The sequence below is a fragment of the Notechis scutatus genome, chromosome 3 (genome assembly GCF_049901735.1).
Source record: "Notechis scutatus isolate UNSWTSFEM ecotype Mainland chromosome 3, rNotScu1.2, whole genome shotgun sequence".
In the NCBI taxonomy this organism is placed as follows: domain Eukaryota; kingdom Metazoa; phylum Chordata; class Lepidosauria; order Squamata; family Elapidae; genus Notechis; species Notechis scutatus.
Genome location: NC_142011.1, coordinates 183,650,021 through 183,666,296, shown reverse-complemented (window position 1 = coordinate 183,666,296; position 16,276 = coordinate 183,650,021). Strand labels below are relative to the sequence as shown.

At 39.1% G+C, this 16,276-nt stretch overlaps 1 protein-coding gene across 2 annotated transcripts in view; it reads left to right on the top strand.

The window, feature by feature from the left end:
• VIRMA (vir like m6A methyltransferase associated) overlaps positions 1-16,276 on the top strand; it is a 36,140-nt gene continuing 19,864 nt past the window's right edge. The window contains exons 1-9 of one of the 2 annotated variants that reach the window (XM_087962015.1): positions 1-2,293; positions 6,647-6,762; positions 7,863-7,949; positions 8,340-8,388; positions 9,301-9,469; positions 9,795-9,917; positions 10,371-10,682; positions 12,263-13,412; positions 15,191-15,682. In XM_087962015.1, coding sequence (XP_087818141.1) covers positions 9,905-9,917; positions 10,371-10,682; positions 12,263-13,412; positions 15,191-15,682 — 1,967 coding nt within the window. In that variant the 5' untranslated portion in view covers positions 1-2,293; positions 6,647-6,762; positions 7,863-7,949; ... (1 more) ...; positions 9,301-9,469; positions 9,795-9,904. Of the gene's footprint in view, positions 2,294-2,690; positions 2,826-6,646; positions 6,763-7,862; positions 7,950-8,339; positions 8,389-9,300; positions 9,470-9,794; positions 9,918-10,370; positions 10,683-12,262; positions 13,413-15,190; positions 15,683-16,276 lie in introns of those variants that run through there. The other variant, XM_026690812.2, reaches the window with a different exon arrangement.

Here is a 16,276-nt window from a genome sequence, read left to right as displayed (position 1 = left end):
GAACAAGGCAGGCGCTGGCGAATGCAGATTCCAGAGGGGGAAGCGCCGGAGGGAGGACCAGCCTTTGTCCAACCAGCCCGCCACTTTGCTCTTTGATCTTCTCCAGCAGTTGGGAGAGGCTGGTGAGGATGATGGGAATTGGACTCCAGCTTGGGGGAAGGGCTGCCTTCCAAGCAAGTCCGTTTGGTTGAGGTTTTCGTTTGGCTGCAATGCAACATCTGCGCCGAAGCTCCAGATTGATGGAATTAATCGTTTTTTTGTTTTTGTTTTAAAGGGTTCCGCCATCAACGTTGGGTTGAGGAGCTCTTCTTTCATTCACTCACCCTCCCCGCCCCCGATTTTATCCAAGGAGGGAGAAGGCATTCCGCCGGTCCACCTCTCAAACCAGGTCACACCAAGCCACCCACAATTATCTGCTCCTTTTGTCCAGCGTCTCCCTGGCAAGATGGACCTCCACCCGGGACAGAAACTGGGGCAGCCGAAAACAGGTGGCTGAATGGCAGCGTCGCTGCAGGATTAGGCGATCCTGCAAGTTTCGGAGGCATGAAGCCCCACACCAACCACCGCTTCCTTGCAGAGCAAATCGTTGCAGGAAGCGACCAATCGTCCCAGGGCCTCTTGCTTTGGAAGAGGCGGAGACTCTCGCTTGCTCCGCCCTCCTCGGGGGGTGAAAGCAGCAGCTCTTCCCTGCCGATGGTCTCTGCCTGCCATTCATGAAAGCGATCCAAATCTTTTCAATCGCGCTTCTGGAGCCTGCGCAGCAGCTCGCCTCTCCACGGGTTGCTGCTACTCCCGACGCTACGTCTTCTCCGGGAGTAACGTAAAGGAACGGATAGGTAGATAACAGGGCTGTTCCGTAAGAGTCTTAAGTGCGTTGCCCACATTGCGGGAAAGTCTACAAAACAGTAAAAAAAGGGGATCGCAGAAGATTTGTGTAGATTTCTGGACGTTAATGAGGATTTATGTCTATCCGGTTTGCTTTCTTTTTCTTTTTAGCATTAGGTATTATCACAATGAATTATTAGACAATGCTTCCCCAGCCTGTTGCCCTCCAGTATCCGCCGGACTTCAACTGCCGAATCTTTCACCCATACAACCACTAGCCCAGCTAAGGATTTTGAGAGTTAGTCCAACATCTGGAAAGTACCAGGTTGAAAAAGAAGTAGCATAGGAGATAGCTCGTTTGCATTTTGTGTTTAAGGACAGAACTCGGGGTTCGAAATTTCTAGGAACCATCTGTATTCAGAAGCATTTTGATGGCTAAGTCTAAGGCTTTGATATCAGGTCTAGGCGGTCGATTTTTCTATCAGCATTTTGCTGGCTGTTCGGTTTGGCAACTTTTTTGTGGTTTTGTTTACAAAGTTTCCTGGTTCTAGTAAAAAACACCCCCCCACACACACATCTGCTTAGCTGTGCATGAGGGCAGAATGGGAAAATCTAAATGCAGAAATACTTTTTATGTGTTATATTTTTTCTTCATTTTTTTCTTTCTGAGGCATTCCAAGTGACTTGGCTTACAAAATTACCCCCTTTTTTATTGAGTTCTAAGAGTTTAGAAACTTTTCTGTGTATGTGGAGTGCTTTACAGGACATTTGGAGGTGTTAACTTAGATAAGACTCGATTAAGATGAAATACAGTAAATCAGAACAGATCCTTTACTGTACTGTAGTGAGAGACTGCGCATTTCTGCAGAGAATACAGTTGTCAAAACTCGTCTCTAAATGAACTCCTGAAAGAAGCCTATCGGATCACCAACTTTTGCAAGCTGATGTATTTTTCCTTATTTACTATGTAGATGTTACCGCTGGCATTAAAACTCCTGGTATCTAAATTACTTTCCGGACTTTACGTGGAATATATCTGTAATAATATATCGTATTCGGGATGTTATACCGGCTGTTAAGTGCTCAGGGGACAGAAACACGGCACCAGTCAGAATCCCTGAAGGATACGGACCAGCGGTGACATTCATAGATCAGTTTCGACTAAGCCCAGTGCCTGAGGTTTATTTTCAACATCAGTGAACTTCAGAGAGTCATGTTAATGATAGGGAAAAAAATCAAGAAATTAGCATCGTTTCCGAATACATTTTTATTAAAAAGATAGCCACGTTCGTGAGCTACGGCTCACCCCATCCGATACGGAGTGGAACTTGGGTGTCTTTTTATAAAATGTGGTAGTCAGCAAAGGTGACATCTGTGGATGCTTCCTTCTGTGGATTTAAACGCTTTTCTCAGTTCGATGCTCGTTTATTCATCATGAACCGGCCTCCCTGCTCATTTGGACAGTTAGGTATATATATATACCTGAATGAAGGCACCCCGAGCCGGGCGTCGGATATCTCAGAAGTCATTTCGTTATATGGGCTGCTTATTTTCAAATGCGCCTGCCTTATAAAATTAACCCCCACTCGTTGCAGGTTTACTAAAAACAAACTTAAAGCGAGATTCACACGCCGAACCAATCCTAGGCAAACAATACTATTCCTAAATAAGGGACTTGTACGGCGGTTTTGACAACCTGGTCGACCCGTCCGTTCGCGGTCGACCTCCAGAGGTTGTAGAAGAGGTGCTGTTAGCATATGGCGCCTATAAAAAATTTAAAAAAAAAATCCCGCCTTCCTGATTTTTAATCTTCGGTCGTGGGTGGTTTGTTTGGCTTTTTGTACAAACGCAACTAACTATGCAAACCACGTGCCAACCCCCCTTTTTTGCCCCGGAAGTGCTTGTCATCGAAAGTTCGGCGCTTCCGCCGACGCAAGATGGCGGCGGATGCAACAACGGAGCTGCTTTTTTTGGATACTTTCAAACACCAGAGCACTGAGGTAACGGAGGCAATGTGGGTCTCTCCATCCCGTTTCCCCTCCCCGACCCCCTCGCCTTTCAGTTAGGATGGAATTGGGTTCTGAGAGAAGATGTTCATTATCGGGCGGCAATTAATGAGTCTTAATTTCAGACTCCTTCTGCAGCCTCCGCAAAGGAAATCGGCTTCCCGTAACGGTAGTGATAGGGTGGTTTTTTTAAAATAAGTCGATGTGGTTGAGATAGGTGGTAGGTGTGCGGCCGTGTATAGATATGATGGATATTTCAATTTTTTGCTGTTCTGGTATAACCAACCTCCCCCCGCCCCCCAATATATATCTTTCAACCCAAATATGTGCGTCCTGATTGTAGTTCATAGCGATGTAATTCCTGTTCCTATCTCTCCCCTGGTAAAGTTTTGAAGGGAGAAATGCCTGTATATGGGTAATCCAGTTAAATAAGGACAGCAATAAAATCGTCATGTGTTAGTCAACATTTAGAAACACGTAGCTTTTTAAAATTTATCATAAAGGTAAAAGAAATCATGGGATTCACCGAAACACTGTATAGACAATAAGCAAAAATAAATATATTTGGATATAAATTTCTCTGCATAAAATCATATTTGTGTGCTATTTGATTTCTAAGATATTGAAGTGCAGGTGGTATACTGCTTTATGTGAAATTAGTGTGGATTATATACATGCATTCAACTTCATAGTTCTGTTCTTTTGATATAAAAACTTAATTTAACACACTGTTTTCTTCTGTTAGGAGATAGGTAAAAGGAACCTTTTGCCCAATGTTAGGTGCTTAAATTATTCTGGGTACTGTAGTAAAAATATATCAGGAGAATATACACTGCTCAAAAAATAAAGGGAACACAAAAATAAGACATCCTAGATCTGAATGAATGAAATATTCTTATTAAATACTTTGTTCATTACATAGTTGAATGTGCTGACAACAAAATCATACAAAAAATTATTAATGGAAATCAAATTTAGCAACCCATGGAGGTCTGGATTTGGAGTTACACTCAAAATTAAAGTGGAAAAAAACATTACAGGCTGATCCAACTTTGATGTAATGTCCTTAAAACAAGTCAAAATGAGGCTCAGTAGTGTGTGTGGCCTCCACGTGCCTGTATGACCTCCCTACAACACCTGGGCATGCTCCTGATGAGGTGGTGGATGGTCTCCTGAGGGATCTCCTCCCACACCTGGACTAAAGCATCCCCCAACTCCTGGACAGTCTGTGGTGCAACATGGCGTTGGTGGATGGAGCGAGACATGATGTACCAGGTTTGCTCAATTGGATTCAAGTCTGGGGAACAGGCGGGCCAGTCCATAGCATCAATGCCTTCATCTTGCAGGAACTGCTGACAGACTCCAGCCACATGAGGTCTAGCATTGTGTTGCATTAGGAGGAACCACACCAGCATATGGTCTCACAAGGGGTCTGAGGATCTCATCTCGGTACCTAATGGCAGTCAGGCTACCTCTGGCGAGCACATGGAGAGCTGTGCGGCCCCCTAAAGAAATGCCACCCCACACTATTACTGACCCACTGCCAAACTGGTCATGCTGGAGGATGTTGCAGGCAGCAGAACGTTCTCCATGGCGTCTCCAGACCCTGTCACTCATGTCACATGTGCTCAGCGTGAACCTGCTTTCATCTGTGAAGAGCACAGGGCTCCAGTGGGGAATTTGCCAATCTTGGTGTTCTCTGGCAAATGCCAAACGTCCTGCACGGTGTTGGGCTGTAAGCACAACCCCCACCTGTGGAAGTCAGGCCCTCATTACCAGCCTCATGGAGTCTGTTTCTGACTGAGAAGCCGCATGCACATTTGTGGCCCGCTGGAGGTCATTTTGCAGGGCTCTGGCAGTGCTCCTCCTGTCCCTCCTTGCACAAAGGCAGAGGTAGCGGTCCTGATGCTGGGTTGTTGCCCTCCTACGGCCTCCTCCACGTCTCCTGATGTACTGGCCTGTCTCCTGGTAGCGCCTCCATGCTCTGGACACTACACTGACAGACACAGCGAACCTTCTTGCCACAGCTCACATTGATGTGCCATCCTGGATGAGCTGCACTCAGGAAGATTTTATAATGTTTAGATGTTTCTCTTTATGCACCTTTTCATAAAAGTTCTTAGATTGTGTCGAATTTAAAAGCAGTGTTTAAAACTATAAGAAGTTGGGGTGTTTTTTTTTTTTTTAAGAATTATCTCTTTAATGTTAAAATAATTTGCAGACAAATTATTGGAGTTGAACTTCTGTGCTGAACATCAGATAAAACCAGTCACATATCCTGTAAAGAAAAGATATTCACAAGTTAGGTTCAGTTTCTATTAACTGCAGTCCTGTGAATGTATGCTAAGAAATACGTCTATTTATGTAGCCCTATCTGTTCTTTCAAGTCTCTCAATAGTTCACTCATTGCCACTGCAAGTCTTAAAGTTGCCAAAGTTGGAGAGCCCTGACTTAGACCATCCACCTTGGTCATCCTGGTCTTATTTTTCCTGTCACCTTTCCCAACATTAGCCTTTTCTAGAGAGCTGCATCTTAACATAATGTTCTGAACTATTATAATTTGAGCTTGATCATTTTGACTGTTTACTACAAATAAACTATCATATGGAATTCAGAGAAGCTGCTGCATTATTGCCATCTTAGATCTGCCCCTCTCGATTTATGCCTTAAGTGAGATCCCTGGATTAATGTGTTCAATGATCTGTAGTTGGTTTTCTTGGCTGTCCATGATATCCTTAGGAGTTTTCTCCAACTTAATTTAATTATTTGATTTAATTATTTAAATTAGGTGGTTTTAAGTTTCTGCAGGCTGAGCAGTAACATTTTAAGTAAAATACTGTTAGATTGTGTTAGTAGTTCTTATGAATAATTATTTTTTCCACATTTTTGCTAAATATTAAATCTATTTTCTGCAACTTTTTTTTTCTTCACTTGTCACTCTGCAAATGTTTTTCAGATCTTTATTTCTAGTCTGTTTGGCCTCTTCAAACCAATTCCTGGACCTTTCCTGCAAATCATCTGCCTCTGCATCTCATCAGGGTTATTAATGCTATATCAGTCTGTCCCTAAAAGGTCCATTGAAATTTGATGGCTAAGATTAATTTTAATTAAACATAGTGTTATTTGATCTTCCTACAAGTATTTGTCAATATTCCTGTCAGCCCTTCCAGGTAAACCATGACTAGGAAGCATGACTAGATTAAGTAATTATACTTTATTGAAAGGAATCTTGAAAGCCTGAAAGTACAAATTTCCCACCACCATTTTTAAATTCCTGATTCATTACAGAGAATCCTTCTCAGTTTTCTGATCTGACTGTTAAGAGATCCTAGACAACATCTCATGCCCAAGTTTTGCAAGGCCACCCACATATTATGTTACAATTTCACAATATCACAAATTCAGTCCATGCTAGTTTAGGACATGTCTGCATAAGAAAACAAGTAAAAACTAATGGTGAGCCAAATGTCCAAGTTTATTAAGTGTCCAGACATACAATATTGTACATAGGGTTACAGTATTTATCATAAAAAATTGGTCCCCGTTAAAATGACAAAAGCCAAATTAAAATGAATTCTGCAGGTGGTTTTTAATGGTATTGTCTGTTGCAAAAGGCATGTTACATCTGGACATGTCAGGAAGAATGGATGGTTATAGTTGTTACTTGCTACTTTTAGGCAATGTCTGGATTGAGTGAAATGCATATTTTGCATTTGTGTGAAAATGCATATTTTGACAGATTTGAGTGCTCATGAAACAAAACAAGATACTTTGCACTTCAGAATTCATGAATGTTGTTCATTTTTTTTCCCTAGCAAAGCAGTAATGTAGATGTGGTTCGCTTTCCATGTGTAGTTTACATCAACGAAGTGCGTGTGATTCCTCCAGGAATAAGAGCTCACTCTAACTTACCTGAAAGTAGAGCTTATGGGTAAGCAAGAAAATGATATAAGAGATTGTCCAGCACTGTTTTCTACATCATTTGTGCTTCTCTTATTCTTATGAGAAAAGACGTTAACTGTAAAATGGGTACTGAATCAGAGAGTGAAAGTATGTGCCTAAATTTGCAATAGATTTGAACCTGAGATTTCCTGGGTCCAACCAGCACTATATAATGGAATATACTTCTGCTTTAAGAAACCAAAAATATAAAAGAACTTTGAAAAGGCTTTATGTATTAATTGAGACAAGAACTATAGCTCTTATAATTTTTTAATTTTGAAAAATTACTTTTGAATAAGTAATGGCAGGATTTATGAAATGCTGATTTAAAAAAAGTAAAAGAATTGCTGAGAAAATAATATTTTGAGCTGGATTTGCCAGCCATAGTTGGTGGAGTCAGTTCTGGATAATGTCAATTCTTGTTTTGCCCAATTCAGATATTACAAATCATGACTCAAGATGGAAAAAGAGGAAGCAATAGATGTTTGTTTCTGAGATCTTGGCTTACACTCCTTTCAAAAGCAACTTTCTCTAGTTGGAAAAGAGGATAATTGACAGTTGCATTCAATATTTGCTTTATTTAATTTATATGCTGGCCATCTCACTTTCAAGTGATTCAATGTAAAGTATATTGCAAAGACATTTTAATACTTCAGGATTTTATGTAGATATACATGTGCTTAAGATTAACCAGAAAGCTAGTGAAGTACGTGAGATTAAAGAATAGTATCACACATTGCCAAATGTCATAGAAATTGTGAAAAAACATTTTTTTCTATATTTTGTGGATTTTGTTAGATTTTATTAGAAGCTTTAATTTAAAAATAAAAGTATTGGTACTTTTATCTATATTATATATAGAAAATGTACCTGCAACTGACATTCTGCTCATAAGAATATTTGAGAAAAATATGGACTGTATTTTACAAAATATATGAAATAAGATCTTAATAATGTAAATATTGACTATTTTTAACAGTTGGGAACTCTTTATCTTCCTGCAGATTGATTAGCAGTCTTTTAAGGCTTGCCTTGCTCATTAACCAGATTTTGATAAAAATATTTTTTCCACTTTTAATTTGTTCCCAGTGAGACATCTCCTCATACATTTCAGTTAGACCTGTTTTTCAACAATGTCAGCAAACCAAGTGCACCTGTATTTGACAGGCTAGGAAGGTAAGTACTAAGAACTTCATAAAACACTGAATGTACTTTACTTGAAACTATAAAATTATGGAATAGAAAAAACAAACTTGTCACTTTTTTCTTGAGAAGGAATTGGGATACACATAATTACCATTTCCTGTAACCATTAATTTGTGTGGTCTTCTCGGCTATCACATTGTCAAATTTGTCCAACTGTACTATTGCATAACATTGGGATACACAGTTTACAGAAAATGAATAAAATGCATGTAGAGAGTTCCTGTATTCTGCCTTTTAAATACAAAGATATATAGTTGTCAGCCTAATTCTAAAAGCATAGGTTGTAAGAAGGTCTTATTGTAAGATTAGCTAGTAAGATATGCATGTTTATTACCTAATATCTGATTTTCTGCTTAATAGCCTGGAGTATGATGAAAACTCTTCAATAATTTTCAGGCCCAACGCAAAGGTAATTATTATGTAAATTGTGATGTCTTTCTTGTTAGTTAATATAACTTTTAAAAAACCCTTTTTGGCAGAGGTAATCTTCAGAGACTGGGTTGCTTTCAGTGTATTTCATCAAAGTCTTCTCAGAATCATCAATTGGTTCAATGGATGCTGAAGGGTTACTAAGAGGAAATGATTATAAACATTTCTCATTGCTAGTTGGTTTCCAAGTGTAATTCAGAATAATTAAAACTGTTGAACCTTTGGAGTATTATTATCAGAAAAAAATTGTTCTACCACATGCGCCTTCCTGAAACTTAATTTTTTCATTGGAAACCTTTCTAGGATATGGAATAGCTTAGGTATTGGTTTGTGTGTGTGTATATACACACACAAATATATACATAAATTTGTTTACACAATGCCTTAGATCTTATGAGTTGAGATTTTGTTTTGTATTTCTTTAGATATGGCAGTCATCAGAGATATAACTGGGTGGCGGTTTGATGCAATTGGTTACCAAATTGAAAACTTTAGGAAATGCTGTGTGTAATGATGATTTGTGATTTCCCTGTACTTTATGGCATTGTTGAATGTCATTATACTACAATCATTCAGAAGGGAGCCAAAGATATTTTCCCAAATTTCATTCTTTGTCATAGCATTTTGTGATACTTAGTTTAATAGACAGATGTTCCTAGCAAAAATGGACTTCATGTTTTTAGACAGATCCTGGTAATGGGAACTGAAAGCATTTGAAATAAAAAGCATATATTTCAGAACTGTTGTAGAATTTGGAAATATAGGATTTTCAAAGCTGAAGTACTGTTTAACAAGCAACACGCATAAAACAGAACTGATGAAATTGATACTGTTAATTCAAAAGCAGAAAGTCATGTTTTAAATTCTGTGTTTTTTATTTTAAATAATGCAGGTAAACACTGATGGCTTAGTTTTAAGAGGCTGGTATAATTGCTTAACACTGGCAATATATGGCTCTGTTGATAGAGTGGTGGGCCATGATAGAGACTCTCCTCCTCCTCCACCACCACCACCACCACCTCCTCAGCAACAACAAGCTTTGAAAAGAACTCCAAAATTAGGTGAGCAATTGTGTTTTTCAATACTATTTTCAATAGAATTCATTCTGTCAGCTCATGAGTATGAGTATCAGTACAGCACAAGTCTCAGAATGTTTTCCAAATAATTATCTTCCCAATTTAAACCCCTAAGGGATGTTGTTGATACCAGACACGGGGTTTTGTTTTCTTATCAATTTAAATTTTATTTCTCCCATCCCACTCTTGGCAGTCCATTTTCACTGCTTTGAAGACTGAAGGGAATTGCAAAAACAGTTTGGCCTTTGTTTATCATACAGTGCGATTTAAAAAATACACAACTTTCTTTTGGCTCAAACATCTTTTACAGCTGATGGAGAGAAAGAGGAACAGTTCAATGGCAGCCCTCCCCGGCCTCAACCTAGAGGACCAAGAACCCCACCTGGCCCCCCTCCTCCTGATGATGATGAAGATGAGCCAATGCCTGTATCAGGTAGCCAAAAGGAAATTCTGTTCTCATTATTGTCACATCTGAGAGGAAAAGCTTTGGATTTTTCTAAGATAACTTCACTAATATATGTTTTGATGTCTAAATTATAGAACCAAATATACAATACACAAAAATATATTTGGTTTTTTGACAGAGTGTTTTGCATCCTGCATTGGGTTAAGAATTTTCCTTCCCACATACGGTACTTTATAATTTACAATACATGGCTCCGTTAATAAAGAATTGCCATTCATTTTTTAAAATCTTCACATCCTTACATCCATATTATGTAAAACTGAATCTGGTGGTGCGGTATCTGATGGGTCAATAGTATATTTCAATATAACTTTAAAATCATATATCTTTGTTACTTAACTTTCATTTGTAAGTAACTTTTCAGTATTGAAACCTCAAGCATTCTATTTGTTTTCTTGCTATTAATGTCATTATTTTCAGTTGCTGGAGAAAAAGATGATGATGTTGATCACAGAGATTATTTTGAGCCCATTTCTCCTGATCGGACTTCCATTCATCAAGAAGGTCCATATTCTGATGAGGCAGAAGTGGAAGAAGAACAAGCAGAAGAAATGGATGATGATGAAGAAGGTGTGGATGTTGACGAGGAAGAGGATGAGGAAGAGGATGATGATGGTCAAACGGTAGATAGCATTCAGGATGATGAAGAGGATGATGATGAGGATGAAGATGAGGATGACGATGAGGATGAGGAAGAAGAGGAAGAAGAGGATGAAGAGGAAGAAGGTGAAGGTAGGCAAATTCAAAGCTACCAGGGTTGATTCTTGCATGCATGGATTATGTTGTCCTTGCTTGATAATATGCATTGACTCGCAGATAAATATCTGATCTGACCCTGTTGAAAGAACACTGTAGTTGAACCAATGTTGGCAGTGTATGAAAATTCTGTTTTGCTTAGTCTATGATGGCCAACCTAGAGGACCAAGAACCCCACCTGGCCTCCCTCCACCTGATGTTGATGAAGAAGAGGAGCCAATGCCTGTATCAGGTAGCCAGGAGAAAATTCTGTTCTCATTATTGTCATATCTGAGAGGAAAAGCTTTGGATCTTTCTAAAATAACTTCACTACTTTGATGTCTGAATTAGGGAACCAAATACACGATGCACAAAAATATATTTGGTTTCTTAACATAGTGTTTTGCATTCTGCAATGCATACAATTGAATCCTTGCTTGATGTTAACAGGCAATCATTGATTTACCTGCAAGTTGAGAGTATGGTATTTAAGAACCAATTTTGAAAACACATAATTTTAGAAAGGAAGATTTAACTGTTAATTTTTGGAAAAGGGTGAAAAAAATATTCATTTTTACAAGAGAGCCTGCCAACATTTGTAAGTGAAAAGGGAATAATTGGATATATAATCAAATCAATAATTTGCAATAATTCAGTCATTATGTGAGCTTTTGATGAGCCCTAAATTAGTGTTTCCTTTGAAAATATATTTAATTTTTCCAAAGCTTAGATTGCAGTATATATATTTGCTGTACTGATGCTCTTCCTTACTCCACCCAGTAGCAAGTGCTTTAGTTAGTGTCATTCTGTTAGGACTATTTAGTCCTTGTTCTGACATTTAGTAATTAGATGTTCTCAGAGCAGCAATATTTCTGCATTCTTTTTAAATACATATTTTCTTATATGTTATATTTTCTCCTCCTGTCCTGTTAAAGATACAGTAGGAGCCGAAAAGCTCTAAACATAGGCATTCCATCTGAACAAGGGCCAGAAAGTAAAGGAGCTGTTCATTGTGTCTTAATAACCTTTTCAGTGTGGCTACAATAAAGATGGTTTGCAATCTTTGGGAAGGCTGTTGGGATTGTAGGCCAGTACATTCAAATATTTTTTGCAAAGACACCTGGAATTTTTCTTTACATGTTAATGTATATTTGAGCATCTATGTTCTATTTTGAGTTAGTTGCATCAGCTTTTATAAAAGTGAGAAACCATTGCTAGCCAAAGTATTTCTTTTTGTTTTCTCTTTGAATACTTGAAGCTTGACCTTGGTCTTGTTTACTTGGCAGTCATTTTTTTGTGGTACATGCACCTTTTTAGAGGTCCATATGATTGAAATTTATAGAAACTTTTGGAATGAAAAACACAAGAATCTTAGATGTGAGAAGATTATTATGTAGCATTTTATCACCTTGTGTTCTTAATGTATACTTTGACTGACAATACATTATTTATTGCTTCAATGGGGTATGTATTTGTAGAAGGGCACACAAAGTGGGAGCCAATATGTTATTTTATCTAGTCAACAGTTAAAACATGAGTTTTAACTTTAACAAGGATATTTTAAATGTTTGTTTCAGGAGATGATGGTTATGAACAGATTTCAAGTGATGAAGATGGAATTGCTGACTTGGAACGAGAGACGTTTAAATATCCAAGTTTTGACATTGAATACACTGCTGAAGATTTGGCCAGAGTGCCACCTGTAACCTATGATCCTTTTGATAGGGAGCTTGGACCTCTTTTATATTTCAGTTGCCCCTACAAGACCACTTTTGAGGTGGAAGTTGCCAAGATGAGAGATCAAGATCTAGAGAAGGAAAACAGTGGGGCAATAGAGAGTTCTGTTAAATTGACTGAGGTCCTTGAATTATATCAGGAGGAGAGAGGTGCAAAGTGGGTCACAGCTTTGGAAGAAATACCCAGTTTAGTGGTAAAAGGACTAAGTTACTTGCAATTAAAGGATACAAGCCAGGATTACCTAAGCCAGTTGATTGACTGGACAATGCAGTCTTTAAATCTTCAAGTAGCCTTGAGACAACCGATTGCGTTGAACGTCCGTCAGCTGAAAGCTGGGACAAAACTTGTCTCTTCGCTGGCAGAATGTGGAACTCGAGGAATAGAAGCACTCTTGCAAGGGGGAGTAATTGATTCTTTATTTGAGTTGCTCTTTGCAGATCATGTATCCTCTTCCCTTAAACTCAATGCTTTCAAAGCTTTGGATAGTGTTATTAGCATGACTGAAGGGATGGAGGCTTTTTTGAGGAATAGTTTGGAGGCCAATGAAAAAAGCGGCTATCAGAGGCTGTTGGAACTTATTCTGCTGGACCAGACTGTGAGGGTGGTCACTGCAGGTTCTGCCATTTTACAGAAATGTCACTTCTACGAGATTCTGTCCGAGGTCAAAAAAATTGGTGACCAGCTAGCAGAAAATTCTCCCCCCCTTCCAAATCATTCTGAGTCTGAGCAGGATCCAGATGCTGGACCTGAAAGAGGCAACCAGGAATATGATAATGATGTAGATGCTCCAATGGATATGGACAATATTTTGGAGTCCTCCACTATGAATGAAGGAGAAATGGAAAAACTCATTAACATTTTAGATGAAATTTTGCATTTGATGGAGACAGCCCCGCACACCATGGTGCAGCCACCTGTGAAATCTTTTCCAACAACAGCACGTATTACAGGGCCTCCAGAAAGAGATGATCCTTTTCCAGTTCTGTTCAGGTATGTATATTTTTTTATTTTGGTAGATGGCTTTAGTTATGCCTATTCTGTTTTTTCTAGTTGGTACCTTCAAGATATGTTCATCAGACTTGCACTGTTACTGCACAGCATATTTAAAAGCCAAATTTGGGCTAATTGGAGTTGAAACGTGACCCAGTTTGGGAATGTCTACTTACATGTTCCAGAGCAGGGGTCTCCAATCTTGGCAACTTTAAGACTTGTGGACTTCAACTCCCAGAATTCCTCAGACAGCAAAGCTTGTGGACTTCAACTCTGCAAAGTTGGCTGAGGAATTCTGGGAGTTGAAGTCCACAAGTCTTAAAGTTGCCAAGGTTGGAGACCCCTGTTCCAGAGGATCACCAGTTCTCCCCCCCCCTTTTAATATGTCCTTATAATGCATGTCCGTTATTTAATAAATATTGTTGATTTAACAAGAAATACTTTAATTTCTTTACTACTTTCATTTCCATTTTTGTTTCTTCTCATTTTCATTAATAAGTCAGTTCACTTTCCCCATTTAAATTAAAAAGATTTGAGTTACTCAAATGTTTACTTAAAATTGAAGACTAGGTAGTACTTATAGGTAATTTGCAAGTTCTTAATACTTGCTAACCAGTTGCTATTCTGAGTTCTTCACAATTTTAAAGAGAAGATTGTGCATAATCTACACCAGGGGTCCCCAACCACGTCCGCGTCCATGGCGGCACCGGTCCGTGGAACAAGTCCTACCGGCCGCTGGATTGCATTGGCCGCCATCTTTTGATGAAAAGTGCTTCCGTGAGCTTTTCCGGTAGAAAGCTCACCAGAAGCACTTTTTCATCAAAAAGATGGCGGCGCCAGCGCTCCGTGAGCTTTTCCGGTAGAAAGCTCACCGGAAGCACTTTTTCATCAAAAAGATGGCGGCGCCCAGCTAATGCCGGTACCGGGCCGCACCATAAAAAGGTTGGGGATACCGGGCCGCGGCGTAAAAAGGTTGGGGACCACTGATCTACACCCTGAATATCCTACAATATTTCCAATTTGTAGCCCTTGAAAATCGTTGTAATCTCCTTGTTACCAATGGTAGTGCTTTCTGCTTATGTTGATAAAAATAGTAATAATTAGCCATCTGTTTCATTAATTTAAGTTTGTAGGTACATTTGAGGTCATCTGATTTGAAAAATTATTAATTAATTTTAACAAATAGTCTTGATTTCTTGGATGGAATGAATATATAGCAATCAATAAAAATTTGAAATAATGTTTTTATGTTTTTTAATGCAAAAATATAAAACAGGTATAGATCTATTGAAATTAAATTCAGGCTCAGATTAATATCATGATGATGCCGTTATCCATTCAGTTGGGTCTGACTCTTGGCAATTATATGGGTCAAATCTCTCCTAATCTTCCGATCTTGCACTACTTCTTTTAAGTTCTGTGCTCTGGCTGGTGTCAGCTTTAATGGTATCCAGCCACCATGTTCTCTGACGGCCTGCTTTCCTTTTATATCTAACTCTTCCAGACATCATTACTTTCTCCAGTGAAGATGGATATCAGTTCTGCATGTAATTTTGGTGATATTAATTAATGTGATATTAATTAATGTGATATTAATTAATCCCACTTTGTATTTCTAGGATTTGTTCTCTGTTCCAAACCACAAGGGTGCCTTGTAGTACAAATATAGAATTGTACAGTGTTGCAGTTTAGCTATCTTATGGGAAAATGTAGTGGATAGATGTTATTCCTATTTATTTATTATTATTTGTAGTATTCTTCTCTTTTCATTTCTTCAGGTATCTTCACAACCACAGTTTTTTGGAGTCTGTCACATTGCTGTTGTCCAATCCAATAACAAATGTGCACCCTGGAGTGCTTCAGTCTGTCAGAGATATTCTGAGGTTTTTAGCACAGTCACAGAAAGGTCTCCTTTTTTTCCTCTCTGAATACGAAGCCACTAATTTGCTGGTCCGAGCATTTTGTCAATTTTCGGATCCCGATCAAGAAGAAGGCCTGCAAACCGATGGGGCAGGCGATGAAGCATTTCCCTTATGGCTTCTTCATTCGACCCAGACGCTGCAGTGCATTTCAGAACTATTCAGCCACTTCCAGCGTTGCACAGCCACTGATGAAACTGACCATTCGGATCTCCTGGGAACACTTCATAATCTTTACTTGATCACATTCAACCCCGTAGGAAGAGCTGCTGTTGCCCATGTCTTCAGCCTTGAGAAGAATCTCCAGAGCCTTATTACTTTAATGGAGTTCTATTCCAAAGAAGCATTAGGGTAATGGTTTATTATTAGATTTATATCTGTCTTCGTTTTGGGCAGCTCAAGAAAATGTACACAATGCTGCTGTTTTCTACTCGTTCCATAGATGAGGTGGGTTGGGCAGAGAGAGTGTGACTGGCCTCATCACGAAATGTTATAATACGTTAAGTGATGTCTCTGAGGGCTCCTGTACAGATAGTCTTCAAGTTATGGCCATTCCTTCAGCGACCATTCAAAGTTGTGATGGTGCTGAACAAAGGGACTTAAGACTGGTCCTCAAGAGGTCTGGTCATTGCAACACTCCTGCGGTCATGTGAACTAAATTTGAGCACTTGGCAAACAGTTTGCACTTAAAACTGCGTCCCATGGTCACATAATCGCCATTTGTGAGCTTCCATGAAGGTTTCCCTTGCAATGGGAAAGGCATTAGGAAAGGACACAAGTTGCTTGGGTAAGTCTCCTCCATTCCCAGATTTTATATGCTGTGCTGTCATTTCGCCCTTCTCTTGCATGCACACTAAACCCTCTTTTCCCACATCTTTGTGCTCTTACACACCTGGCACCTTTCCCCCCAATCTTCCTCAGCTTGAGCCATACTGCAACATTCTC